The sequence below is a fragment of the Rhamphochromis sp. 'chilingali' genome (assembly GCF_963969265.1).
Source record: "Rhamphochromis sp. 'chilingali' genome assembly, chromosome: 2".
Classification (NCBI taxonomy): domain Eukaryota; kingdom Metazoa; phylum Chordata; class Actinopteri; order Cichliformes; family Cichlidae; genus Rhamphochromis; species Rhamphochromis sp. 'chilingali'.
The window spans coordinates 54,643,379-54,671,262 of NC_137930.1; the positions used below are offsets into that span (position 1 = coordinate 54,643,379).

Consider the following 27,884-nt stretch of genomic DNA (forward strand, 5'->3'; position numbering starts at 1 on the left):
CATGAATTTGGTCAATGTGTCTGTGAGGTGTAAGAGCAGAGAGATGTACATGCAGGGAGGTGACTCGAGGAAAGCCGAAACCCATTTGGATTCACAGCGTCAGAGAAAACCTGTCCTCATCCAGGAGGCTCCTGTCAGGGATGAGAAACAGAACGACTGGAGCATGACTAGTGGTGACTCTGACACAGACTTCCAAGTCCCCAGACTGTCCTACTCAGGGAGGAAAGTGGAACCAGTGAAACCCTTTTCTGTGTCGGCTGCATCAGCCAGCAACATAGGGGAATTCGGCAGTCACAGCCCTGATGTTTCTGACCTCACTGTTTATAATGAGATTTCTAAGAAGACTCCTGACACAGAGACATTTGTGCATGCAAAGAGGAGTGTGCACAGAGAGCCTACTCCTGGCTCTGAATGTGAGAAGCTGCAGGAAGGCTGGTCAAGGCCTCCGTTTTCTGAGTTGAGGCAGCGCCAACAGGACAGTGGCTTTGACAGTCCCTTCTACCAACAGAAATAACAAGCGAAGGGCAGACATGAGGTAAAGTTTCAGTTAGCTCATCAAATGGTGCCTTACAGTGTCAAGTGTTTACATTATATAAAATTTTGTCCTGAAAGTGCTTGAACTTTGTGTTTGTTGAGTTATTTGTTAGGCAGAGTTTGATCTGTTGGCAGCTTTTTTTCTTTGCTTGGTGAGGAAGATGTGAAGGCTGATGATTGTACTTAAGTATGAAGCTACAGCAGCTGAAAATTAACTAAACTGTTAGTTTGGCTCTAAGTCTTAACAAAATCGGTCTGCTCACATGTTTGAAGCTTACAGAAGAGGATCTGGCATTAGCCATTGGGGGGGGGGGGGGGAAATAATTATATAATATACACACACACATACATACATTTTTATTTTTGGGTGTGTTTCTTCTAGTTTGTTTTTTTTTAATTCTGGGGGGAAAATACTCATGACCCTCTCCAATCTGGCCTTGATCCTCATCTGTATAAACTCACCAATTAACATGTGATCTTTTGATGAAATATTAGTAATAGTAATGACAAGTTGTGGGCCAGAAAAGCAGACAGGTGAAGACCTTCGCAATTTCGCAACAAATGTCGCAACCTGCCGTTTCATATTTACAAAGTACGTATGGAGGAGGTTCATAATTAACTCTGCGGAAAGTGAATATGTATGTTTAGTATTGAATTATTGCATTGTGTAAACAAACGCAGGCTGCATCTCATATAAGGATTTAAATGGCAAAGTCCAGTGAAGCAATGGACCTTTTTTTTTTCTGTTTAAAACGTTTTCAAGTCTCCTTTTGTAAGTGACACTTATTTAAATGTCCCTTTAAATATCTGTATCTACAGCAAAAATCACATCAAAATATGGGAGCCACCCAAGAGGCCTGTCTGTGCTGTAACTTTAAAACGTTTCTGTATTTCTAGCACTCCAGGAAAATTTATTTCAACATTTACAGATCTGCAAATGTTTTGTTTTTTTTGTTTTTTTTAAATCCACATTTATTAATCTGCACCCAGAGATCGCACACAGTATTTGTTACACATTTACAAATCTGAGTATACACACACAGACTGAAGAACAAACAACCTTTGACACACATTTGAAAATAATTGTGCTACGGTATAATCTAGTACACATTGTACATTTATTTCGGTCATAGGCTGTAACTGGCACACAGGAGTTCACTGAATCAGAGATACTCAGTCAAATACTGGATCCTTACTGGGTCACATCTTCTCAGTCTGGGGTTAGGTTTTTTTAAAACCAGTCAGTTTGTGTTTTTTACTTTAAAAAAAAAAATGTTTATATATAATGTTTATGTTTTTAAGATCTGCAGAGCATAATTATAAATGTTTCTATATTGTGTTTGTGTATATTGCTTGAAATCTTCCTTTAATAAATCTTATTTAACTGAAAACTAGCTACCTATTGATAGCAGTCATATGGTAGCAGTGCCCATCTACATGCACTTAAACATGCCGATACAATCAAGAAGTTCAAACTGAGCAGAATGGGGAAGAAGGATGATTTAAATGTCTTTGAATGTGGCGTGGTTGTTGGTACCAGACAGGCTGATCTGAGTATTTCAGAAACTGCAGATCTACTGGGAATTTCCATCACAACTGTCTTTAGGTCTTGCAGAGAAAGTTCTGAAAAAGAACATATCCAGCCATCAGCAGTTCTCTGGATGAATATGTTTTATTGATACAAGAGGAGAATGACCAAACTGCTTTGAGCTAATAGGAAGGCAACAGTAAGTAAAAAACAAAACAAAAACAACTTGTTACCAAGGAAGGCAGAAGAGCAGCTCTGACCGCACAAGACACTGTGCAATGCTGTCACGGTCTCCGCCATTATCCATTACCATTATCGTCTGCAGGTGCCTGAAGCTTAATAATTAACCCTCCTGTTATGTTGGTTTCCAGGAACACCAACTATGGTCCTGGGTCAATTTGTACCGCAACATAACAGGAGGGTTAACAGCTCCTGTCCTTTCTAATCATTTACACAAGGCTTACACAATCATTGAGCAAGAGGGGATGCTGCCCCTCTTGCTCATCTGTTTTGATGTAGATCACCTGGTTGTTCAGTAGTTACATGTAAGTTGTGGTCCTGCTCCTTGCACCTTTTTATACCTCCGCTCTGTCTTCAGCAGGACAGCTGTGAGACAAACATGTTGGTCTGGACGGTGTGTGCAGCCTTGATTGTATGTGGCGTTTTACTCCGCCATCCTTATCTCTTCCAGGATGTCCAGTACGTGCTTGCGAAAATAAAAAGAAGGCGCTTTGTATTAAAGTGCATGCAGACTAATTACTCAATCCTGGACCGCTTTTTAGACTTGGTGAAGACGCAGCCGCAAAAGACTTTAATTTATTTTAAAGATGAAATGTTCACGTACCGGGAAGCAGATGTCCTGAGCAACAGAGCTGCGAGAGCGTTTCTGCAGGCTGGATGCGTAAAGGAAGGAGACACGGTGGCGCTGTTCCTGGGGAACCAGCCGATGTTCCTGTGGCTCTGGTTGGGTTTGCTGAAGATTGGATGTCCCGGAGCTTTGCTCAACTCCAACATCAGATCCAAGTCTCTGCTACACTGCCTCAACTGCAGTGGAGCCACAACTCTGGTAGCATCTGAAGGTAGTACCTGCATTTCTGTCTGCTTTTCCAAGCAATGGAGACAGTAGAGAGCTCATTTACTCAACATTCAATAACAAATAAATACATAAATAATTAGAGAACAAACTGTACTTTGGCATGCCATGGGAAAAACACCAATGTAGGCTATGCACTGTTTGCCTGCAATGGAGTAATCTATTGATGGAGTTTGATATAAGAATTTCCATTTTTACTCCACCACAATAAAGTATCAGTCTTTATTCACATATCTAAAATTGTGCTTCTACTTCACTTCCGGGTCAGTATCTTACATTAAATGCAAAGAATGGTTGTCACTTTCCAGTAACAGGGATGACTTTTCATACCGTATAAGAAGCTTCTTAAACATTTTCTCACTGCCTATTGTTGCTTTAGTTAAATTTTTAATATTTGGAAATGAGTACATGTATACTTAACAGAAGGAAAACCACTTTCTCCACCATGCAGTACACCTTTTTATGACTGCATATGGCTGTCTTCATCTTCTTCTTCACAAAGCAGACAAAAATAATGTGTTGCACTTGTGGTCCATCTTAACTTTTAGTTATTTAAACTGCCCCTTCATTTAGCACATATATTGTTAGTGACAAAACATCAAGGCAGTTCCAAGAATGGAACATGCCTCTCTAAAGATTTACTGACTTAAACTGTCACAGTGGGAAACAAAGAATTAAAAAATAAAAATAAAAAAAGATTCCCCAGCATAAATCAATCAGTAACTAAATGGCTGAAGAGGATGCAAAAAATTAACAGTATTAATAGAACCGTAGTTTATATATTATATGTGGCTTTAGGGTTTCATTGGGAGATTGTTTGATTTAAATTAAATTGGATATCTTAAATGGGACATATCGTCCTGTGAAAAATAATTTCCAATCTATACAGTCCTTTGACTGTATAGAGTGGGCAACAAGTGTGAGCGCACCTGTAAAACCAGAAGCTCTGTTTGCTTGTCTGGAGCATTCAGATGTGTTAACACAATAATTGAATCTACCAGGAGTTAAAAGGAAAAACAAAAGTAAAATTGGCAAAAACTGTCAAACAGCTATAGCTTGGCCAAAAAGGTTAACCATCTACAACAGACTGGCTGAAAAAGGGGAAGAAAAATCACACTGTTGCAATGGCCCAGTCAAAGTCCAGACCCCAACCCAACTGAAAAGCAGTGGTGGGGCTTTGAGAGAGCTGCGCATCAATGAATGCAGGCAAAGACCGGAAGAAACCCTGTAAAGCAGAGGCAGCCAAAATTCCTTCACATCAATATGGGAGACCAGGGCTGGACTGGTAATCTGGCACACTGGGCATATTCCCGGTGGGTCAACTGAGGGGCTGCTGTCCACCAGCTGTACAAGCCATGACAAAAACCCATTCGTACATTTTTCCTTACTGTCACTGCCCAATCAAATCTCTACACACAACCCGGCCCTAACCTACCTTCATTAGGTGCTCGTGCATCTTGTTTGTGTGGAAGGGGTGGGGTGGGGGGGTGATGTACATCCATGTAGATTGTATGCTTAGCTTTTTTTTTTTTTTTTTTTTTTTTAAAGTGGTCTTGTTGCAAAGGCCTTTTACCTAGTCAAAGGAGCTTGCAAAGAAAAGCGTCTGGACTTCTATAAGTTGCTTGAAGACGTTTCACCTCTCATCCGAGAAGCTTCTTCAGTTCTAAGGTCAAATGGTGGAGAGTCCCAGATATAAACCTAGTGGGAGTAACCCCCCACAGAGGGACAAAAGGACCCCCTGATGATCCTCTAATCGCCTGAGCCAAGGTGTGAAACTGGGCGTGGGTCCCAATCAGCCAGAGTTTCGGGTGAGCTCATTGTGAAACCTGGGGGGGCTAACTCCCACTAGGTTTATATCTGGGACTCTCCACCATTTGACCTTAGAACTGAAGAAGCTTCTCGGATGAGAGGTGAAACGTCTTCAAGCAACTTAAAGAAGTCCAGACGCTTTTCTTTGCAAGCTCCTTTGACTACGATGACCTGGATGACTGAGAACCTTCACAGACCTTTTACCTAATATTTCAAATACACAGGTTTTATTTGTGCTCCAGTATTTGTTTGTTTGTCTCCCTTTATCTAAAGGATTCAAGCACATCTTTCATCATCACTCATGAGCAATAAAGCTGCAGAGGAAGATTGAGCTGAGCTTTGTTAAAATACAGGAACATCTTTTGTAAGGTTTGTTGTGTTTTCTTTCTTTCTTTTCTACTCTAGAGTTGTTGGATGCAGTGAAGGAGGTGCTGCCCCATCTGCATGAACAGCAGATCACTGTTTTCATCTTAGCTGACAGGTGTGAAACTGCAGGTGTGGAAAGCTTCATTGATAAAATGAATCAGGCTTCCTCTGAGCCTATATCCAAGGAGTTAAGGTCCCATTTAACCATGCAGAGTCCAGCAGCCTACATATACACGTCAGGGACAACAGGTAAACTACTTACTGAGATTCACGATGCATCAGTGAAAGAAATGGCACATTCACCCTCTGAGCATCTGGCGTGTCTTTAACAGGTCTCCCTAAGGCAGCTGTGGTCACTTACAGCAAAGTGTGGAACTTTGCTTTACTTCTGGCTACAACAGGAGTGAACTCCAAAGATGTGATTTATGATACCCTCCCGCTTTATCACAGTACTGGCCTCCTTGTCTTCACTGGAGCTGTTGAAAGAGGTATGAACTCTTTGGATATATACTATTGTTAACTGTGTAAATCTTTAGTTTTCTTATCAACAAACCCAGTGTTTAAGCTGAGATCAAAATCTCCAGATGCAATTCCACGTTCTCCCTGCGTTGTGCCCAACAATCAATCCACAACTCATTAAGTCATTTAGAAAATAGCCACTTTTTAAAAACAGATTTCTAAGAGAACAGTTGACTTAAACATCACTAAATATTGAATTTCTTTGGGTCTGTTTAAAAAAACAAAAACAAAAAACCCCAAAAACGGACACTTGTTACTATATAAAGCAGATCTTTGTGGTACGGTGTTAAATGCCTTTGTCTGGCAATATTCTCTGTGGCATGGATTCAACAAGGTACTAGAAACATTCTTCCGAGATATTGGTCGATATTGACGTGAATGCATCACACAGTTGGTGCAGATTTGTTCCACCACATCCAAAACACACACTATTTGATTGAGATCAAAATAAACAAGCAAAACAAGTCCAAAAACCAGAAATGACAGCTCTTGGAGGTCGACCAGGTAACCAGAGTCAGAGACATGCTGGATGACAATCTGCATCACTGCAGCTGTGACCTCAATCATCGGTTTTCTTGTAACATGTTCTGGTTTCACAACACACACATGGGATGCAATGTTTCAAATTAAGGATAACTCTTAATTGATGATTTCACACACGCTTGTGCTGTTGCCTGCCGAACTCTGGTATATGGCAACAGCTCCTGGCTGTCAACTTCTCTTCTGCCGCACACCCATCTCTGTCTGTCAGCTGTTCCAAACAGACTTCCCTACCACTGCTCCCTGAACCCACTGTGTCAACCCTCCCCTGCTGCTGAGCCACACCCCACACCACAGGACTCCCACTCCCCTTTCCCTTCACTCATGAACAAGACCCCAAGATACTTCTCGACTTGGGGCAACAATTCTCTGACCCGGATTGGACCCCCCACCCATTTCTGCTGTTAGTCACTCAGCTGTGAACCGCTCCAGTGTGAGGTCGACGTTGGTGATAAAGTAAAAATTTGGACTACTTCCACTGCTACTCTTTAAAGTGTGCTGTTGTCATCTATTGTTGTGTGCAGGTATTCCTGTTGTTCTGAGGAGTAAGTTTTCTGCTTCCCAGTTCTGGGACGACTGCAGAAAATATAATGTCACTGTCATACAGTACATAGGTGAAATTATGCGTTATCTCTGCAACACTCCACAGGTTTGTGCCAACACAGCATCAACATTAATACTACTGTCTCACACAGAAAGGTTTAGAAAACTAACAAACGCATGCTCTTCTTTTCTCTTCAAACAGAAACTCAGTGATAAAAACCACAAAGTCAGACTTGCAGTAGGCAACGGGATCAGAGCAGATGTTTGGAGGGACTTTGTGAGACGATTTGGGGAAATTCAAATCAGAGAATTTTACGGAGCAACTGAGGGAAACTTTGCTCTGTTGAATTATAGCAGCAAGATGGGAGCTCTTGGGCGACACACCTTCCTGCACAAGGTAAAAGTCCATGTTTCAGCTCACATTAAGAAGTAAAACCTGTCACTCATGAAGCAGTGTTTTAGCTTTTTCTTTTCTTTCTTTCTTTCTTTTTTTTTTTTGTTTTTTAAATTTGCAGATGTTTTTTCCATATGCTGTGATCAAATATGATGCAGACAAAGGAGAGCCTTTGAGGGATTCTTCTGGTTTCTGCATGGAGGTTGAGAAAGGTGTTTTACTTCCAGCATGGTTATAACAACAAAGATTTTTTTTTCTTCTCAAGTTCTCACCCATGCATCTTTTCAAATGCTATAAACATTTTATATGCCTAAATCCTAAATCTACCCAGTTCATTTTCTCAGCCACAGTGTACCTCACCACGCACAAAATTAACGTTTAAAAGACTCAAATGCAATGTCTTTACAGCATGTCTCATGCATCTTGCATTTAAAATATAACAACCCCAAATATGATTTCTCCTGTACTTTGATTAGGTGAACCTGGACTTCTGGTGACTGAAATAACAGCCAAAGCTCCATTCACTGGTTATGTGACAGACTTGAATCAAACTGAGAAAAAGAAGCTGCACAACGTCTTCAAGAAAGGTGATCTGTACTTCAACACTGGCGACCTGCTGCGCATCGATGAGGATAATTTCATGTACTTCCACGATCGTGTTGGCGACACATTCAGGTGAGCGCATGTTTTGAAATAATGCTTAAAAACGTGAGCTCACACAGAGCACTGAAAACAAAAAATGTCAACAGATGGAAAGGGGAGAACGTAGCTACAGCTGAGGTGGCCGACATCCTTGTGCTGACTGACTGTGTTAAAGAAGCCAATGTTTACGGAGTCAAAGTGCCAGGTACATATTATGCTCCAAAATCAAGAACAAAATGTACACCACACTTAGTTTGTTTAGTCAATCATTAATCAAATTGTTCCACAATCAAGCATTTTTTTTTAATCAAGATCAAGATTTTATTATTTTATTATTATTTTTTCTCTCCAGAAGATTGTACCTCTATTTCAATATAGCTTATTTAGAGCAGTAAACACATGGGGTAAAGGATATACAGTCAAAGAGTTTGTGCCATGGTGGAATGCACCTCGCACACTACTCGGGCAGCTGGTGCTGAATACAGGGATATACTGGTAAATATTACTTGGCAATAAATCTGTGTGTGTGTGTGTGTGTGTGTGTGTGTGTGTGTGTGTGTGTGTGTGTGTGTGTGTGTGTGTGTGTGGTCTCTGAAAGGAACAGAAAGAAAATACAATACTACATTACTAAAGTGTTCACAACAATATCTCCAGAGTACATTAACATAAACACAGGCGGGAAATAAACTAACATCTTCTATAATACCATAGGCCATATATTACCCACGACTCACGCATAGACCCACTGAGAGAGCTAACCAGGTACACAGTTCTACCCAACCACACGGCAGGAGAGTTAGCTTAGCTTAGCACCCGCTAGCGGCACAGACAGAAACATAGTCATTTCCCCCCTAACCTTGGTTACAGTCCCAAACACATCTTATTATCACATCCTCACACATCACCAACTTACGTTGCTCATTAACGCACACTTCTCACTGAATAACCAATTCTCTGCCGGTAATCTGGAGCAGAAAAGCTCAGGTGCTTTGCCCACGTTTCTCCCTGAAAATAGTCTCTCTCATACAAAGCGGTGGGGTGACCTCTACTGGCCACTCTAAAAACTACAGGTGAACTAACAACTGAACAGAATAAAACCATAACTACGGGGCCTTTTGTACAGCCGCCTCCAAATGTATGAAGTACATTTGCTCACAACAAAAGGCAATTTTACAAACAAAGTCACGGTGATTGTCCTTTGTCTTCGTCCGGGAGGGCAGGCAGTACCACCAGCCTCGCCACAGGTCGGGTGAAGGTCCGGTCCTTCACCTTGATGTCAGCAGACCTGATGTGCCCGTCGGGACTGGGGTGGACTTTGGAGATGCGGCCCACGAGCCAGGAAGCGCGAGGCAGCTGAGGATCTACGATCATCACCACTGAACCTTCTGTGACATCTGCGGGGGATGACCGCCATTTCTGCCGAAGCTGCAGGCTTGGAAGGTACAGCCGGACGAATCGAGACCAGAAGTGGTCAGCCAGCACCTGGGAGTGCTTCCACCTCCGGCAACTCAGGAGCTCTTCTCTGGGGTAAGCCACTTGAGGAAGTGCTCCGTCAGGCCGCCCCATCAGAAAGCAGTTGGGGGTCACTGGATCAGGATCACTGATGTCAGACGGGACATAACCTAGTGGTTTGGAGTTCAAGATGCCCTCCACCTCCACAAGGACCGTGCGGAGGACCTCTTCTTGAAGGGGTTGGGATCCTACTGTAGTGTAGAGTGCCGTCTTGACAGACCTAATCTCCCGCTCCCACACTCCCCCGAAATGAGGAGCCGCTGGTGGATTGAAGTGGAAGACGATCTTATGGGGAGCCAGGAGCTTCTGCAGGTCAGAGGTCATGGCTGCAAAAGCTGCTTGGAGTTCCCTTTCTCCCCCACGGAAGTTGGTCCCTTGGTCTGAGTACAGCTCAGCTGGAGTTCCTCTCCTGGCAATGAAACGTCGAAGTGCCATTAGGAAGACATCTGTATCGATGGAGGTTAGGACATCAAAGTGGACCGCTCTGATAGTTAGGCACTTAAAGATGATGCCCCACCTCTTCTCCACACGGCGCCCGATTTTGACCTCAAAGGGTCCAAAACAGTCCACGCCTGTCGAATAAAAGGCAGGTTTGTAAAGGCGGAGGCGCGCAACTGGCAGGTCCGCCATCTTGGGAACAGTTGGTCGGGCTCTCCATCTGCGGCACTCAAGACAGGTCCTTTGAAAACGCCTAACTGCTTCCCGGCCTCTCAGGATCCAATGAGTGCGCCGAATCTCCGCGAAGACCCTCTCTGGCCCTGGATGGCGCAGGCGACTGTCGACGTCCTGGATGAACAGGCGGATGACTGGATGTGTCGGATCCAAAACTAAAGGATGGGAGCTGGTAAAGGCGAGATCTTCAGAGTGGCGAAGACGTCCACCTACACGGATGACCTCATTCTCGTGGTCGAACTCAGGGGATAGTGCAAGGAGACGACTGCTGCGACTGATAGATTTCCCCTGCTTAAAGAGTCGATACTCCTCAGGGAAGCTCTCCTGTTGAGCTTCTCTCAGGACGTGCATCTCTGCTCGAACATAGTCATAAGCCGATGAAGTTCCACCGCCTTTGGCCGCCCCATGCACCTGCGTAATAGCAGCTTCCAGCAGCTGTGTCCAGGTGTCATATTTGCTGAAGTTCAAGGTGGCGGGGTCAAAGGTGGTAGAAAATCCACAAAAGGTCTCTTTACGGAGCTCAGATGGGCCTGAAGGCTCAGCCAGGGTGCCGCTTGGCTCTGGAGGCCACTGTTCTGGACCTAGGAGCAGGAAAGGAGGCCCTTGACTCCATCTATTGGGTCTGGTCAGCTCGGGAAGGGACTTCCCACGGGTTATATCATCTGCGGGGTTCTGGGCTGAATCCACATAGCGCCAGGTGTGCGAGTGAGTTACTTCCTGGATCTCAGCCACGCGGGTGCCGACGAAGACCTTGAAGTGGCATGACTGGGACCTCAACCAGGTGAGTACAGTTGTGGAGTCAAACTACAGTACTATTCTCTTTATGTCCAGAGTGAGCTCATTTCTAAGGAGACGGGAGAGATGAGCTCCGGAGAGGGCACCACACAGCTCGAGTCTAGGCATGGAGAGAATGCGTTTAGGGGCAACACAGGAGCGAGCCATCGGGAAGGCCAGATGTGAACTGCCATCACCTGTCACTGTTCTCATGTAGGCCACTGCGCCATAAGCCTGCTCTGACGCATCACAGAATATGTGAATCTCTCTCTCACTAACTGACTCCGTGATCTTCTTTGGGAGATACGGGCGAGGAAGCAGGACTTGTGCAAGGAACAGCAATTCCTCTTCCCAGGTTTTTCACTGCTGGAGTAGTTCTGGCGGAAGCTGTGGGTCATCCCATCCCCTCTGTTGATCCCAAAGGCGCCTCACCAGCATCTTGGCTCGGGTGGTGTACGGTAGGATAAGGCCAAGTGGGTCGTATTGGCTTGCGAGAACCTTATAAATATTCCGCATAGTGGGGGCGCCATAACTGATTTTGCGGTGTCTGTAACCCAAGGTGTCCGTGGGGAAGTGCCAGCTAAGGCCCAGAGTTGGCTCAGAGGTGTCTGATTTGTCTTGAGTGAGCCAAAGTTCTGCACTTGTGGATCTGAGGTCTTCAGGTAGGTGGCCAATGGGGCTGGGTTCATTACTGGCCCACTGGCGAAGGACAAATCCAGCAGGAGACAGGGGGGCTCTTAGCCTGTCCACTAGGTCCCGGGCTTCTTCAGGGGTTGGCACACTCTGGAGAAGGTTATCAACATAGAAGCACTGTCCCACAGAGTGACGTAGCGGATCATCTCCTTCCGTGTGGTCCCTGGCGTGGCGCTGCAGAGCGAAGGTTGCACAGCATGGGCTGCAGGTTGTACCGAAGGGGAGGACCTGCCATTCATAAACGGCCACCGGTTCCTCGGGGTGCAGATCCCGCCACACAAACCGCAGGAGGGAACGATCCTCGGGAAGAAGGCAAATCTGGTGGAACATACCTTTAATGTCACCACTAATGGCTACGGCATGCTCTTGAAAGCGAAGGAGGACACCAAGGAGCGATGCGCTCAAGGTAGGCCCAGGTAGAAGATGTTTGTTGAGGGCTTGGCCTTGGAACGAACAGTTAAACACAAGGCGATCTTTGCCGTTGTGGCTAACAACGTGGTGAGGGATGTACCATGACTCATCTGCATGAGCAACCTCAGAGGGGGACACCTTAACCACCGAACCGGCCTGGACCAACCTCTCTATCTCCGCCTGGTAAATCTTAGCTCGCTCTGGATCTTTCTGGAGCCTTCTCTCCACACTTCTCAAACTGGGAATGACAGCGTTAGGGCTAGCTTTAAGGTGTGGCATGTTCTCGCGGCGAAGGAGGGGGGTGGCATAGCGTTGGATGCCCTCGACATCTACACGAACTGTCTTCTGCTCTAGCAGGCTAACTGCATAGTTATCTTCTCTTGAACGGGTAACCATCTTGCCTTCTGGCACTGGGACAACATCTACCTGCCATAACTTCTCTACATGTTTGAGTAGCTCACTCACCTGGGAGGAATGGCGGTCGTGAAGAAGCACTGTTGTGGCAGTGAAGAGGAACCTATAAGGCTGGAGGGACCCTGTAGTGTCCACCCTAACCAGGTGCGCATAGCAGCGGGACAACCAGGTGCGCATAGCAGCGGGACCACCCGGTGGACCAAGACGAACAGCTTCAGTTGGAGTGATGAGCTGTGGGTGGTCACTGCCAATAAGAAGGAGAGGTTTGACCTTCTTGAAGGACTGGAGAGGCAGGCCTCAGAGGTGTCTGTACTTCTGCTGCAAGGACTCCACCGGGTAGCTGTGCTCGGCTAGGTCGATACGGGTGGCAGTGAAGGCGTTGCGGACTTTGTACTTCAGCTTGGGTTTGCCACCAGGGGAGATCTCGAATGAGACACATGATCCATGCAGAGTTTGCACATCTTGCCTGATAGTGCGCAATGGAAGTGTCTCTGGGATGCCTTGAAGGTCAAGCTTCTGGGTAGCGGTGGGTAGCAGCATAGTCCTCTCTGACCCATCATCCAAAACTGCGTGAGTGCTCAAAGTCTTGCCATTATGGTGAAGGATGACTGGGACAACCTTTAACAGGACTTGGCCGCTCTCTGTAGGACAATCGAGGTACAGGACGCCCGTAGGATTCTCACCTTCTCGTGGGGGAGCAGACACTGGGCCATGTGTCTTTAAGGACTTAGAATTCACGTCGTGAAGGACCTGCAGATGACGACCCTGACACAACCTGCAGGGTTTCTTGAGGGTACACTGTGCTGCCTGATGGGAGCGAGTGCAACGCCAGCACCTCTTGTTAGACTTTATCCAGTCTGTGAGCTGTTCGCGACTCAGCTTGATGACCTCCTGACAATGACTCAGGTGATGGGCATGGTTATCGCAAAAGGCGCAGTAGGGTTGCTGCCTAGCTTTGTTTGGAGTGGTACCTAGTGACCTGGGTGAGCTCTCTGCACTGTGAAGAACCGCAACAGAGCGTCTGCTTGGTCTGACATCAGGCTTCTCTCTGGTGATCGCTGGAGTGGGCAAGCCGTCATAGTCCTGACACCAGGATTCGTACTTTAACCAGGTAGCCAGGTCGTCCAGGGTGTAAGCCTGACCAGAATGGTTGTACATGCACCAACGGAAATCAGCTCTTTGCTCTGAAGGAAGCTTACTAAGGAATCGAGCCACATGGGAGCCACACTGGAGTTCGACCTCTCCATCAGGGCCTAAAGTCTTCAGCATGCCCACGAGCGACTGGATGTGGACAGAGAATCGCTCGAATGCGGCTGCATCCCCTCGGCGGATGTCAGGTGAGTCCATGACAGCAGCATTTCTTCTCAGGACAAGCTGGTGGGGCTGCCCAAGCCTGTCGTTAAGAGCGTTCATAGTGTCACTGAAGGGCGTGGCAGAATGGAGGTAAGCGTCCGCTATCAACTTTGCTTCCTCCAGGTGTAGGTGATCTAACAAGACTTGGTACCTGAAGAGCTCTGAACTCTCCGGGGGCAATAAGTTCTCTAGCGCCATCTTTAGACGAGCAAATTCCCCAGGATCACGGCGTGTGAGCTTGGGAATGCTTGGACGAGGCCCCCTGTAGGTCAAGAAAGGAGTAGATGAGGACGGAGGTGGAGCTGGCAGTGGTTGCAATGGAGGGGGTGTGCTCTCAGAGGCGGCGCTGGAGGGTAGGTGGTCCTTGGCTCAGGAGAAGTGAACCCTGGCCTAGATTCAAGTGGGGGGATGATCTGACTCTCCTGTGCAGCCATAGACTCCCTCTTCAGATCCTGGAGCTCTTTCATCATCGTATCGATGCGGTCCGCAACTGGACCCTGGCTGGAGACAGACTCCTCCTTGAACACAACAGGAGGAGGTGGTGGAGACCAGTCCTCTTCTTCTTCAGCAGGGGGTGGCTGGAGATGAACAGCAGGGGCTCTGGGCGGTGGACTGAGCTGCAGACTCTCTGCACGGTCCAGCAACTGCAGCAAACTAGCATGAAGGGCCTGGAAATTAGCCAGCCCGGCTCTCATCTGGTCATGCGACTGCTGGAACAGGAACCTTTCACGTTGTATATCTTCTAACTCTGCTCTCAATGGTGTGACATGGCCGTGTGAGCGGTCATCAGAGGGGTCAGATGGAGGATGGTGGGAAGAACGGGTGTCGCCTCCTGTCTCACTTTCCTCCTGGTAACCTGCACCAAGCCCGGGGAAGTCAGTCTCATAAGCTTCATAGCGGAGGGGACGACGTACATTACGCCGTGGGTGCGCACCAAGAGCTGAGAAGTTCTGAATATCATCCATCTTGTTAGGGTAGAAGCAGCTTACATCCGGCTCGAAGGACCATTAATGTTGGGTAGATAGCTTGTATTGGGAGGACTGTAAGGTGCTAGTTCAGGTTTGCAGCTACCACTCCCCGGAGTGTCGGCCAGAACACTGCTCAAGGCCCGGATGAATGTTCAGAAGGGAGACAATGAAGACACCGAGGATAGTGCAGACTCTTGTATTGACTTCACACAGTTGAAGGTAACAGGGATTGTCAGAGGAGCAGGTATTGCATACAGGTTTAGGTGCGTGGGCATGGGGGTGTGTGTGTGTGTGTGTGTGTGTGTGTGTGTGTGTGTGTGTGTGTGTGTGTGTGTGTGTGTGTGTGTGTGTGTGTGTGTGGTCTCTGAAAGGAACAGAAAGAAAATACAATACTACATTACTAAAGTGTTCACAACAATATCTCCAGAGTACATTAACATAAACACAGGCGGGAAATAAACTAACATCTTCTATAATACCATAGGCCATATATTACCCACGACTCACGCATAGACCCACTGAGAGAGCTAACCAGGTACACAGTTCTACCCAACCACACGGCAGGAGAGTTAGCTTAGCTTAGCACCCGCTAGCGGCACAGACAGAAACATAGTCATTTCCCCCCTAACCTTGGTTACAGTCCCAAACACATCTTATTATCACATCCTCACACATCACCAACTTACGTTGCTCATTAACGCACACTTCTCACTGAATAACCAATTCTCTGCCGGTAATCTGGAGCAGAAAAGCTCAGGTGCTTTGCCCACGTTTCTCCCTGAAAATAGTCTCTCTCATACAAAGCGGTGGGGTGACCTCTACTGGCCACTCTAAAAACTACAGGTGAACTAACAACTGAACAGAATAAAACCATAACTACGGGGCCTTTTGTACACAGTGTCGTCATCGACCCAGTGTTTTGACTTTTGTACTTTTTATCAATCAATCAAAGCTTTATTCGCCACTTGCAGGTTTCCCTGCAGTGAAATGGGACACCCCCCCCCCCCCCCCCCCCCGACCTTACACACACAACACAGACATTACATGGGGATACAAGTCGGAGATCGATAGCATTACAGAAAGACACTGAAATGTACACTACAATGGGAAAGTACAAGAGGAAAAAAAGAGACCTCTACTCATGCTGTGCTTCCATGGCAGGACAGCATGAGAACAGGAAGCAAAAAAACTCCTCTGCACATAAATGTCCACAGCACAACATTGTGAAGGACATGACAAGCCACAGGGTCGGGTAGGGGGTGAGGAGTAATCCGAAGCGAACACAGCAGCCACCCTGCACAGCGCTACCATTCCAGCGCGGCACACAGACCCGCTGTGTTCCCCCGCAGGAAACAAGCATCGAAGGCGTTTGGAAAGGGAGGGGGATGAGTGTGTGCTTATTAGTGTGCGTGTCCATAGTTCAGCTGAGATAGTGTCCTTCGCCCTGCCAGGCTAAGTAAACAGTCTACCAGCCAACCCAGGTGGCCTTGCATGGAATGGGAAGGAACAGACTAAACACAGTTGTTATCAGGGTGTTGTTGTTCAGCTCCAGCCTTGCAGTTGGCGCCAATAGGGTATCCGCATAAGTGATGGTGATTGTTACTTTAGTGCTAACAGCTCATATGACTTTCAAAGCAGTTCTACAGTCCAACACTGGTCTCTCAATCTCCCGTTGGAGAGCCGCGAGCTTCGCCATACTTGCGTCCTGTGATGTTGTCATTTCTTGTGCTCAAGGAGCCGATTTCTGAGAACTCACGGCAGTGTGCCTCCCCGAGATGTCATCCAATTTGCGCCCAGAGATGTTATTCCGGGCTAGCCCTTCCGAGATGTATCCAGTCTGCAGTCAGATCTTATTCTGAGTATTCACAGCAGCCATAGCCTCTCCAAGATCTTATCCGTGCTGACTCAATGAGCCCATTTTGAGAAACTCACGCCTCTCCCATCGTTTCAATCCCAGCGGGCAGCCTTGTGGGGAGTTTGAACAGCCGGTTCCGCTTTCTTAATTCTTCGATAAGTCAGGGCCAAGCCAGCTCCAATCAGCCAGAACCCTGTTACCATGGTTCTGAATAGGTAGATATCTTCAGCACTCAGGATCACCCAAGCCCAAACTTCTCGTTGAAAGGGGTGTCAATTGCATTTAGGGACCAGTTGATCCAATCCATAATTCCTCTTTTAGGTTTTAGAGAACAGACTGTGAGAGGATGTTCCAGGGAAAAGTAGTAAAAAACAAAAAAAACAAAACAAGACAAGGACATGAGGAGCTAAGCAGGGAAGATAAGGGAAAGGAGAGGAGAAAAGTGCGACCGTCTTCGCTGAGAGCCAAAAAGCCATTATGGTTTTTGCCTGCAAGTGTTTTTGGTTTTGGTTTCCATACTCCCTCTGTTTTGTGTCTAGTCTGTGTCTCTGTGCCTGCCCTGGTCCCATGCCTGTGTGTTCCCGTCACTTACTGTTTTACTTTGACAGTCTGTGTCCATGTTATTGTTTCTGGTTTTGCTTCCCTTGTCTCGTTGGCTCCGATTTATTCCAGCTGTGTTTCCCTCCTGTCTCCCATTCCCTGATTGCTCCCTCTGTGTATTTAAGCCCTGTATGTTCCTTGGTCTGTGTCACAATCTCCTTCATCTCATGCTGTGTTTTGCTTGCCTGCCTTGCTTGTCAAGTTATTTTGGGTTTTCAGTTTAATTATTTTGTGTTCAGCAGTAAAGCTGTTTTGAGTGCACTTTTTGACTCCCTGAGTCTGCACTTTCGGTAGCTAAGTGATGCCTTGAAGGTAGAAAGTGTAAATATCAACACTTCACCAAGTTCTTTTGATTCCTCAGAGGCATCCGATGGAAGACAAAACACTGCTCAGTAGGAGATGCGTCCTGCATGACACGCTGCCACGGATCTCAAAATGGTGGCGTGCCCCTGACAGTTTTATTACAGAAGCTCCCTCATTCTAGTCTAAACAACAGTGTCTCAGTAACTTTCCATTAGAGATGGTCCCCTCTTATCAGTATTTTTCCCAGGCAAGCATGAGCGAGAGTCTGCAGTTTTCTACTCCCCTAGGACACCTGTTCTCATGCCTTTATTTACAGGGCTGTGTCCACTTAATACTACACTATATAACTTTATAACACTTATTAATAAAAACACATAGCATTATTGAGGCACTGCAAATTATTTAATCCCAACAGTCCCTCCTTCGATCTGATCAGATGTAAAAACAGATAAGGAAACCCTAATGGACATAATACACCCCTTCCATTGCCCAAGGACAGACGTCATCCACTCCTCCAACGGATTATCATTATCATTATCTATTCGTTAATTTTCTTAAATGATGTTCTGAATCTTCCCAGGGCTCTAGTTACAGAACCATCTGGGGTCGTATTCTTAAGAATGAAAGTGCAGTACATCTCTCCAGACATTACACCCCCCCCCCCCCCCCCTTTTTTTTTACCCACTAGGTGTCAGTTGTCTTGGTTGTCCCGCTTCTTTTCCCTCTTTGTTCCTCTGTCCCCCTTTAACGGGTGGACCATATATGGGATGACTGTTGTGTTTGGGCAATTGTCATAACATAAAAATCACAGACTATTACTAAAGCTAATTCTCAGATCTCCCATTCTGGTTGTTTTCTGCTTCCACCTTTGTGCTCAGACTAGAACCTCTGTCTTAGGAGCTTTAGACCTTCTTTACAGTTAAACAGCTAATCTTACGGGACGGGCGATTCTCTGTGCTCTTCTCCTCTTCTTTCTTCAACGTCAGGGGTTAGACTACCCTTCAGTTTGTTGCATAGATCAGGGGAAACAGAAAATACAAATGCTATTTATGGTCTCCTCACAACAATGATAAGAAAAATAAACTAAGCCAATATGGCATGTCTGTTAATACAGAGACACACATGTTAATGTGATCTTTGGTCTCCCACTCATGAGAGAATGAAGGAGAGAATGAGAGAAGAAGAGGCAGCTGTGCAGCGTAACGACAGAATAAATCCACCTTTGTGTCTTTTTCCATCCTAGACAAACTGCGTCTCCTCTCAGCTCAACACGAAACGCGTAATAATTTCTCTGAATGCAGGACGATTCCTTTTGTACGGGACGGTTGGCAACTCTACTAACTAACCTTATGAACAAAATAAAGTTCAACATCAGTAAATTCATAGCACCCACCCAGCTGTAGAGAAACTCTGTCATGCTAGCTAGTACGCAGTACGAGTTATTGTAACTGACTGTAAAAAGTCAGCATAACAAAAATAAACTCCACCTAAATTTGGTTTATATGTGACCCAGAGAGACTGCAGGTCATAACTTCTTACCTGAAGTTCAGTTCACATGACACTCAGACCATCGGCTGCCTCGGGTCTCTCCTCCTCCTGCTTCCCCTGTCCCTCATCCACCTGCTGGCCTCCACCACTTGTTAATATTACTGAATCTGTGGAAGCTCCGCCACATCCACCACCAAACAACTGACTTATTTTTACACACCGGCCAGCATCTGGCCAATCCACCACCTTTCATTGTTTATACCGTTCCAAAAAAAAAAAAATCATCGGCCCACCGAGCAAATGCCTGATGGCCAGTCCAGCTATGGTATGAATGTTCAAAAATCTGCACAGAGGAGAACACAATATGCTAAAGCTTTACAAACGCAGCCCTACAATTTGTCAGGTAAGAGATTGTTAAACTGCATCCAGTTTAACAATCAGGCCTTCCTTCTCCTTAAGTAGTGACCAGCCGATTACAGGATTACCAACAAGTGAGTTCATCATCACAGGCATGATGGACTAAAAGACAGGATGCAGAGGAATGACCTGTCCCTGTATCAAAAAGTGTGTATTTTTTTTTCTCTCTCATGCATGAGTGCACACACAATGCACGCGACACACACAAAGGATAGAAGATGGGCAGTGGAGAGAGAAATGGGGAGCCAGCACAGGAGGACTGGAGGACCATGACAGTCATATGGCTTGACAAACAAAAAAAACATTCCTCTTAAAATGGTCAGAGATAAGAACTGGACTAAAAATGAATGAGAAAGCAGCCAATGTCTAAAGAAAGAGTTTGACAGATCTTAAGGAAGCCTGGAACAGTTGGCAAAGTCAAAATATGAAGAGATGAGTGGTGGCTCAAGACTTTTGCTCAGTACTGACACTTTTAATTAGCAATACTGAACTTCAGTTAACTCCTGTTTTGTGATTGTTTAACTTTTGTCTTCAGGCCAGGAGGGAAGAGCCGGGATGGCTGCTGTTACTTTGATGGATGGACTGAAGTTTGACTCCACGGTTGTTTTTAAACATGTCGAGGACTTCCTGCCGTCCTACGCCAGGCCACGCTTTCTGAGGATTCAAGTATGTTTACTCCAGTTATTTTACACTTTTTTGCATTTGTGGTTAAGCCTCTTTGTTGCTTGCATGATTTATTTTATCCACTAATAATTGGTTGTACTGTGATTTATTACAGAGGTCACTGGACATTACAGGCACGTTCAAGCTAATAAAGACGAAAGCAGTGGAGCAGGGCTTCAACCCAAATGAAATAACAGACCCACTCTACTTTCTGAATGAAAAAGAGAGGAATTATACTCCACTCACGCCAGATGTATTTGATTCAATTGTAGCAGGAAATATCAAAATATAAAGTGATTTTACTTTTTAAAGGAAAGAAAATCACCTCTGTAAGAAAATCATTGAGATGACAGCGTGGCACTTCTGGCTGCACATTTTGTTGATAAGGTGTTTGAAATTATATCTTTGCCTTCATAATTTGATTTTAGCTGTGATTCTATGCACACATCCTTAATGATTTAGCCTTCTACGGATGTACTGAGCTGTGAGTTCACTCAGTGAATTGTTTCAGTTAAGTAAACGCATTGCTCTGCACCTTCTTCCTTCAATGCATTCTGGTCCGTCCATGTTATATATATTTTTTAATTAAAGACCTACTGATATTGTATGTCTCTTTCACTGCCTTATTTGTAGTTATCATTGGACATTGTAGTTTGTAGACTATGTATGCACTTTGTGTGCACAATATATTTGCAATAATACTAATAATAATAATATTAATATGGGCAAGCGAAGGAACTGATCATCTAATATGATAAATAGTGAGTAACCGGGCTTTAGTGATGTCTTTTTGTACTAAAGGGCTCAAAGTAAATATCCCCCATACCTTTGGATCACCGTCAGTAGCCTGAACTGTTGATGCACGATTTCATGTTGTTTACGCCAAAGTCAGAGTATTTTCAATTCAATTTTATTTATGCAGCACCAAATCAAAACAACAGTCACCTCAAGGTCCTTTATATTGTAAGGTAGACCGTACAATAATACATACAGAGGAAAAACTCAACAATAATACGACTTTGGCGACACCGGAAAGGACAAACTCCCTTTTAACAGGAAGAAACTTCCAGCAGAACCAGGCTCAGGGAGAGGCAGCCATGCTGTGATGGGCTGGGGTGAGAGGAGGAGGAGGACAGGATAAAAAACGTACAGTGGAAGAGAGACAGAGATTAATAACAAGTATCATTCAGTGCAGAGAGGTCTATTAACCCATAGTGAGTGAGAAAGGTGATTAAAGAAGAAATACTCAGTGCATCATGGGAGTCCCCCAGCAGTCTACACCTATTGCAGCATAACTAATGGAGGACTCAGGGTCACCTGATCCAGCCCTAACTATATGCTTCAGCAATAAGGAAAGTTTTAAGCCTAATCTTAAAGTAACGTGTGTTTTGGGATAAGTTGTAGGAATCTTCTACATTGAGGCAGACTGAAAACAGTCAAGAGAGGCAACATCGTCTTAAATGGGACATATGGTCATGTGAAAAAGAACACATCCATAGGACCCTATACAGTCGTTTGACTTGGCAGCCAGGTGCTGCTGAGCAGTAAATTACCTGCTTCCCGGTTCTGGGACGACTACAGAAAATATGCCACAGTCATACAGTACATAGGTGAAATTATCCGTTATCTCTTCTTTTTCTCTTCAAACAGAAACTCAGTAATAAAATCCACAAAGTCAGACTTGCAGTAGGCAACGGGATCAGAGCAGATGTTTGGAGGGACTTTGTGAGACGATTTGGAGAAATTCAAATCAGTGAATTTTATGCATCAACCGAGGGAAAATTTGCTCTGTTGATGCATAGCACTCTGAAATATAGCAGCAAAATGGGAGATCATGGGCGAGACAGGTAAAGATCCATGTTTCAGCTCACACTGTGTAGTATGAAGCAGTGTGTTAGCTTTTTCTTTTGAATTTGTAGATGTTTTTTCCATATGCTGTGATCAAAGACAAAGGAGAGCATTTGAGGGATTCATATGGTTTCTTCATAGAGGTTGAGAAAGGTGTGTTACTTCCAGGAAGGTTATAATGCAAAATATATTTTTTTCTTCTCTTTTCTTCTCAAGTTCTCACCCATGCATCTTTTCAAATGCTATAAACATTTTATATGCCTTAATCCAAACCTACACAGTTCCTTTTCTCAGCCACAGTGTACCTCACCATGCACAAAATGAAAGTTTAAAAGACTCAGAAATGCAATGTCTTTACAGCATGTATCATGCATCTTGCCTTTAAAATATAACAACCCCAAATATGACTTCTCCTGTACTTTGATCAGGTGAACCTGGACTTCTGGTGACTGAAATAACAGCCAAAGCTCCATTCACTGGTTATGTGAGAGACATGAAGCAAACTGAGAAAAAGAAGCTGCACAACGTCTTCAAGAAAGGTGATCTGTACTTCAACACTGGCGACCTGCTGTGCATCGATGAGGATAATTTCATGTACTTCCACGATCGTGTTGACGACACATTCAGGTGAGCGCATGTTTTGAAATAATGCTTAAAAATGTGAGCTCACACAGAGCACTGAAAACAAAAAATGTCAACAAATGGAAAGGAGAGAACATAGCTACAGCTGAGGTGGCCGACATCCTTGTGCTGACTGACTGCGTTAAAGAAGCCACTGTTCATGGAGTCAAAGTGCCAGGTACATGTTGCTTTGTTGCTGCGCTTGCACCAAAACCAAGAAACATATGTTCAAATCAAAGTACACTGCACTTAGTTTGATTACTGAATCAATGATCAAACTGTTTCACAATGTTTTCCAGCATTTTCTTGGCAAAATGTAAAAACACATTCTCAATAGATGGGTAACTTTTAGCTCCAAGATGGTATTAACAAACCTCACCAAACTTTGAATCTTTTATATATTGGTGCATTTATTAAAAATATTTGCTTTACACCAAATATCACTACAGAAAATAATTGGACTCTTCCTCTACATTCACTTCTTTTGTTCTAATCTAGAAATTTTCAGACATTCTAAAAATTTCAATGAGAGGATTATGAAATGTAGTGATCGATCATAAAACCTGCCCTATTTTCTCAGTGGTGTTTGCACTTTGTAGGTCAGTTGAAGTCGTGCTGCGGTCATGAACTTTCACTGATGGATTCGACTTTAGAAGTACGCAAGTTTTATTAACTTTAGACTTCGTGACACTAGAGTGCAGCAGGGTTATCCTTCTTTGTCAGTCAGAGGATTGTACCCTATATTTCAGTATAGCTTATCTGAAGCAGTGATCACAGGGGGCAAAGGGTGTACAGGCAAAGAGTTTAAAGCATACCATGATGACTGAATGCAACATTGTGACATTGAAGATAAAAGCTGACAGTGACAATAAATGAGACATCTGAAAGCACCGTAATTTTTAAACGGAGTTAAAATGCTTTTGGTCCAAACTCACTTTATTTTAAATTTAATGCTGCTATAGATTATGACAAACCCCCTTGCTTGTTTCTGGCTATTCAAGAAAACTGCACCATCTACCTCATTTCCATTTGTCATGGGTCTGTGCTGGCAGACCATGTGGAGAGAGGAGGTGGACCCAAATGCAGACACTTGTACCAAATCTATGATTTAACAAAGAGCGAGCCGTTTATTGATGGCTGAATCCGGTCTTTAAGTCTGACATCATTGGCCGTGCTTGGGCCCAAACTCCTCTTCAGGTCCCAAAGTCAAACGAACACTGCAGTATCACTGGGAGTTAAAAACTGTCTAAATCCTTTCATCTGTAATAAAATGATCAGCGTTGCTGCTCTACCAGGTGTAACAATTAAGTTTAACATCCAGGCATCCACGAAAACCAAATTTATGAAATTTAACGGAGTCAGAAGTTAGCAGGGAGTTAGCTTGCTAGTTTCTGTGTGATTCTTACTCTGAATCTGAATAAGTATGCAGGACCACTGAGTGCCGTAAGACCAACTCTTTACTCACTGTATTACCGCCTCCTGGCATGCATTGCCATGCGTAACACGTAATTACACAATCGAACAATAAACACATACTGCCCATACAACAAATGTACCAGGGACAATTATGAATACACCACATCTCCCTTTTTAAACAAAAACAGAATATTTCTTTTCTCAGGACAGAACCTTCGAGTGGACTACCTTTTGATAATTTTTTTCTTTTTCAAAGCCAAACAAAAACATCTGGCAAACAAACTGCATCACATTTTTAACCTTTTGTTTTTATTTCCTTTTTTCATTTCTCTCTTCTTCTTTTTTTGACAACTCTTTTTGATTTGTTTTACTCTGCTCTACAAAACCATTGTAACACAGTTATATAACAACAACCTTTTTTTTTCTCTTATAGATCTAACTTTTTAGCTTTAACTATTGCCCTCCCTGACTTGGTTCAGACAACATCAGCGTTAACAGGTGTAGCAGGGATTACACTGGGTGTTTGTGGTTTCTGCAACACAGGCACATTAGCAGGTTCGTGCACTGGTGAACTTAAAGGAATCAAATGCATGTGATTACGCCTCACAGTCCCTTGTGGTAACTCCACTGTGTATGATCGTGGTATAGAGTGATTTTAGATAACAGTGCCTGGAGTTTTGACATCGGCACCCAAACTTGCTCTCCAGGGGACAGGCTGCATAAAGGTTTTGCACGGTGGCGCCTGTTAGACATTGCCATGTCCATCATCCTCTTCTCCCTTTCCTTTTGAGCAAGCAGTGCGCCGTCCGGCAGTGTACGCTCCAGCTGCGATGGAAGTGTTGGCCGTGTGGTTCGCAGACGTCTGCCCATTAAAAGCTCAGTCAGCTGTATCCGGCCTGGAGTGGTGTAGCTCTATAGGCAAGAAGAGCTAGATAAGGATCAGCTGCTTTTTTCAGAAGATTTTTTACAGTCTGTACAGCACGTTCTGCTTCTGAGCACCATCTCAGAGATTTCTTGACTCAGCCCGGGCCACCACACTGTTTGGCGTGCACAAGCTTTACATTTTACAACACCTTGATGTCCTTCGTGTAGTTTTTCCAGCACCTTGTTTCTCATCGCTGAAGGAATGACAAGCCGTGTATCTTTTAGCAAAAGGCCGTCTTGTGAGCGTGGCTCGGTCAGGCCAGTAATTTCTCAGTAAAGGCTCTTGTTTTGCATGTTCTGGCCAGCCTTGGGTGCACATGTCCATGACGCGAGCACAAACACTGTCGCTTTTCAGTTGTTCCTTCAGTGTTTGCATATATGAGGAACTGACAGGCATGTTTGTTACAATACTGTCCACTTATACAGGGAGTGCAGAATTATTAGGCAAATGAGTATTTTGTCCACATCATCCTCTTCATGCATGTTGTCTTACTCCAAGCTGTATAGGCTCGAAAGCCTACTACCAATTAAGTATATTAGGTGATGTGCATCTCTGTAATGAGAAGGGGTGTGGTCTAATGACATCAACACCCTATATCAGGTGTGCATAATTATTAGGCAACATCCTTTCCTTTGGTAAAATGGGTCAAAAGAAGGACTTGACAGGCTCAGAAAAGTCAAAAATAGTGAGATATCTTGCAGAGGGATGAAGCAGTCTCAAAATTGCAAAGCTTCTGAAGCGTGATCATCGAACAATCAAGCGTTTCATTCAAAATAGTCAACAGGGTCGCAAGAAGCGTGTGGAAAAACCAAGGCGCAAAATAACTGCCCATGAACTGAGAAAAGTCAAGCGTGCAGCTGCCAAGATGCCACTTGCCACCAGTTTGGCCATATTTCAGAGCTGCAACATCACTGGAGTGCCCAAAAGCACAAGGTGTGCAATACTCAGAGACATGGCCAAGGTAAGAAAGGCTGAAAGACGACCACCACTGAACAAGACACACAAGCTGAAACGTCAAGACTGGGCCAAGAAATATCTCAAGACTGGTTTTTCTAAGGTTTTATGGACTGATGAAATGAGAGTGAGTCTTGATGGGCCAGATGGATGGGCCCGTGGCTGGATTGGTAAAGGGCAGAGAGCTCCAGTCCGACTCAGACGCCAGCAAGGTGGAGGTGGAGTACTGGTTTGGGCTGGTATCATCAAAGATGAGCTTGTGGGGCCTTTTCGGGTTGAGGATGGAGTCAAGCTCAACTCCCAGTCCTACTGCCAGTTTCTGGAAGACACCTTCTTCAAGCAGTGGTACAGGAAGAAGTCTGCATCCTTCAAGAAAAACATGATTTTCATGCAGGACAATGCTCCATCACACGCGTCCAAGTACTCCACAGCGTGGCTGGCAAGAAAGGGTATAAAAGAAGAAAAACTAATGACATGGCCACCTTGTTCACCTGATCTGAACCCCATTGAGAACCTGTGGTCCATCATCAAATGTGAGATTTACAAGGAGGGAAAACAGTACACCTCTCTGAACAGTGTCTGGGAGGCTGTGGTTGCTGCTGCACGCAATGTTGATGGTGAACAGATCAAAACACTGACAGAATCCATGGATGGCAGGCTTTTGAGTGTCCTTGCAAAGAAAGGTGGCTATATTGGTCGCTGATTTGTTTTTGAATGTCAGAAATGTATATTTGTGAATGTGGAGATGTTATATTGGTTTCACTGGTAAAAATAAATAATTGAAATGGGTATATATTTGTTTTTTGTTAAGTTGCCTAATAATTCTGCACAGTAATAGTCACCTGCACACACAGATATCCCCCTAAAATAGCTAAAACTAAAAACAAACTAAAAACTACTTCCAAAAACATTCAGCTTTGATATTAATGAGTTTTTTGGGTTCATTGAGAACATGGTTGTTGTTCAATAATAAAATTATTCCTCAAAAATACAACTTGCCTAATAATTCTGCTCTCCCTGTATGTCTGTGCTTTCCATTAGCTCTTTGTCTGACATGTTCACTGTTTTTTTCAGAGGCGAGCGGGACAAAGTATCTGCTGTCCAGAGCGATTTCCCTGGGGCGTACTGCACATTGTACGAGTAACGCATGAGTCTCATTCTGAATCGCTAGATCCTGGGTGGCAAGAGATCCAGAGCTTGTCCTCCCAGTAAGGAAACGAGAGGTTTGTGGTCCGTTTCGAGACAAAAATGTTTACCAATCAGGAAATCACGAAATCGCTCAAACGCCCATGTAGACTAGACGCCAGTGCCTCTTTTTCTACTTGTGCCTATCGTGGTTCAGTAGGAGAAAGGGACCTCGATGCATACGCCACTGGTCGCCATCCTTCTTCCCACAGCTGCAAAAGAACACCTGCGAGACCATAGGATGAACCATCTGCTGATACTTTAATGTCTCTGTTGGGGTCATACATTGCGAGCACTGGGGGTGAGGTCAGGGCATCTCTTAATGTTTTGAAAGCTCTCGCTTGGTCAGTTCCCCCAGTACCATGCATTCTTTGTGGAAAGAAGATCTCGCAGGGCTTTGTCTTTTTCAGCTAAATGGGGGATGAACTTGCCCACTTGATTCACCATGCCCAGAAAACTGCGCAACTCTGACACATTAGTTGGCTCCGTCATTTCTGTAATCATAATACAAAAGGGACATGAAATTTAAAAAGCTAGGTCAAAAAACCCAGCCCATGACATCATGCTTTGTCCTGTAGTGTGTTTGTCATGTTTCACATGTTTTGTCATTGTTTAACTTTTGTCTTCAGGTCAGGAGGGAAGAGCCGGGATGCAAATTATTGAGATGACAGCGTTGCACTTCTGGCTGCACATTTTAATGACAAGGTGTTTTAAATGATCTTTGCCTTCATAATAATTTTATTAAAGCTGTGATTTCATACACACACCCTCCATATCCATATCTATATCCATAGAGATCGTCTGTAATCCCTGGGCAACAGCAGCAAGTTGTGAACAGAAGTTA

The 27,884-nt window shown here is 44.6% G+C and overlaps 2 protein-coding genes across 12 annotated transcripts in view; both read left to right on the forward strand.

Moving 5' to 3' along the window:
• The window catches only part of cep152 (centrosomal protein 152), a 13,227-nt gene extending 12,381 nt beyond the window's left edge, over positions 1–846 (forward strand). The window contains 1 exon segment of the mRNA XM_080875412.1: positions 1–846. This exon segment is cut by the window's left edge and continues 304 nt beyond it. Coding sequence (XP_080731538.1) covers positions 1–514 — 514 coding nt within the window. The 3' untranslated portion in view covers positions 515–846.
• A 1,373-nt stretch (positions 847–2,219) lies between these two features.
• On the forward strand, positions 2,220–27,757 carry LOC308392157 (long-chain fatty acid transport protein 2-like). 11 transcript variants are annotated; one of them, XM_080875066.1, is made up of 14 exons: positions 2,220–2,261; positions 2,664–2,761; positions 2,845–3,141; positions 5,370–5,579; positions 5,663–5,818; positions 6,914–7,038; positions 7,135–7,329; positions 7,448–7,538; positions 7,803–8,001; positions 8,076–8,173; positions 19,964–20,094; positions 20,207–20,225; positions 22,368–22,566; positions 26,930–27,062. In XM_080875066.1, the coding sequence occupies exons 2-14, from the start codon at positions 2,755–2,757 to the stop codon at positions 26,997–26,999; spliced, it is 1,797 nt and encodes a 598-aa protein (XP_080731192.1). In that variant the 5' UTR covers positions 2,220–2,261; positions 2,664–2,754; the 3' UTR covers positions 27,000–27,062. The 11 variants fall into 11 exon arrangements, 6 of the variants coding, with proteins under 6 accessions (XP_080731192.1, XP_080731189.1, XP_080731190.1 ...); XM_080875063.1 differs by having other exon boundaries at positions 2,232–2,261; positions 2,664–3,141; XR_013970773.1 differs by lacking the exons at positions 2,220–2,261; positions 26,930–27,062 and adding an exon at positions 21,742–21,938 and having other exon boundaries at positions 2,681–3,141; positions 20,207–20,478; positions 22,368–22,502.
• Positions 27,758–27,884: the final 127 nt, after the last annotated feature.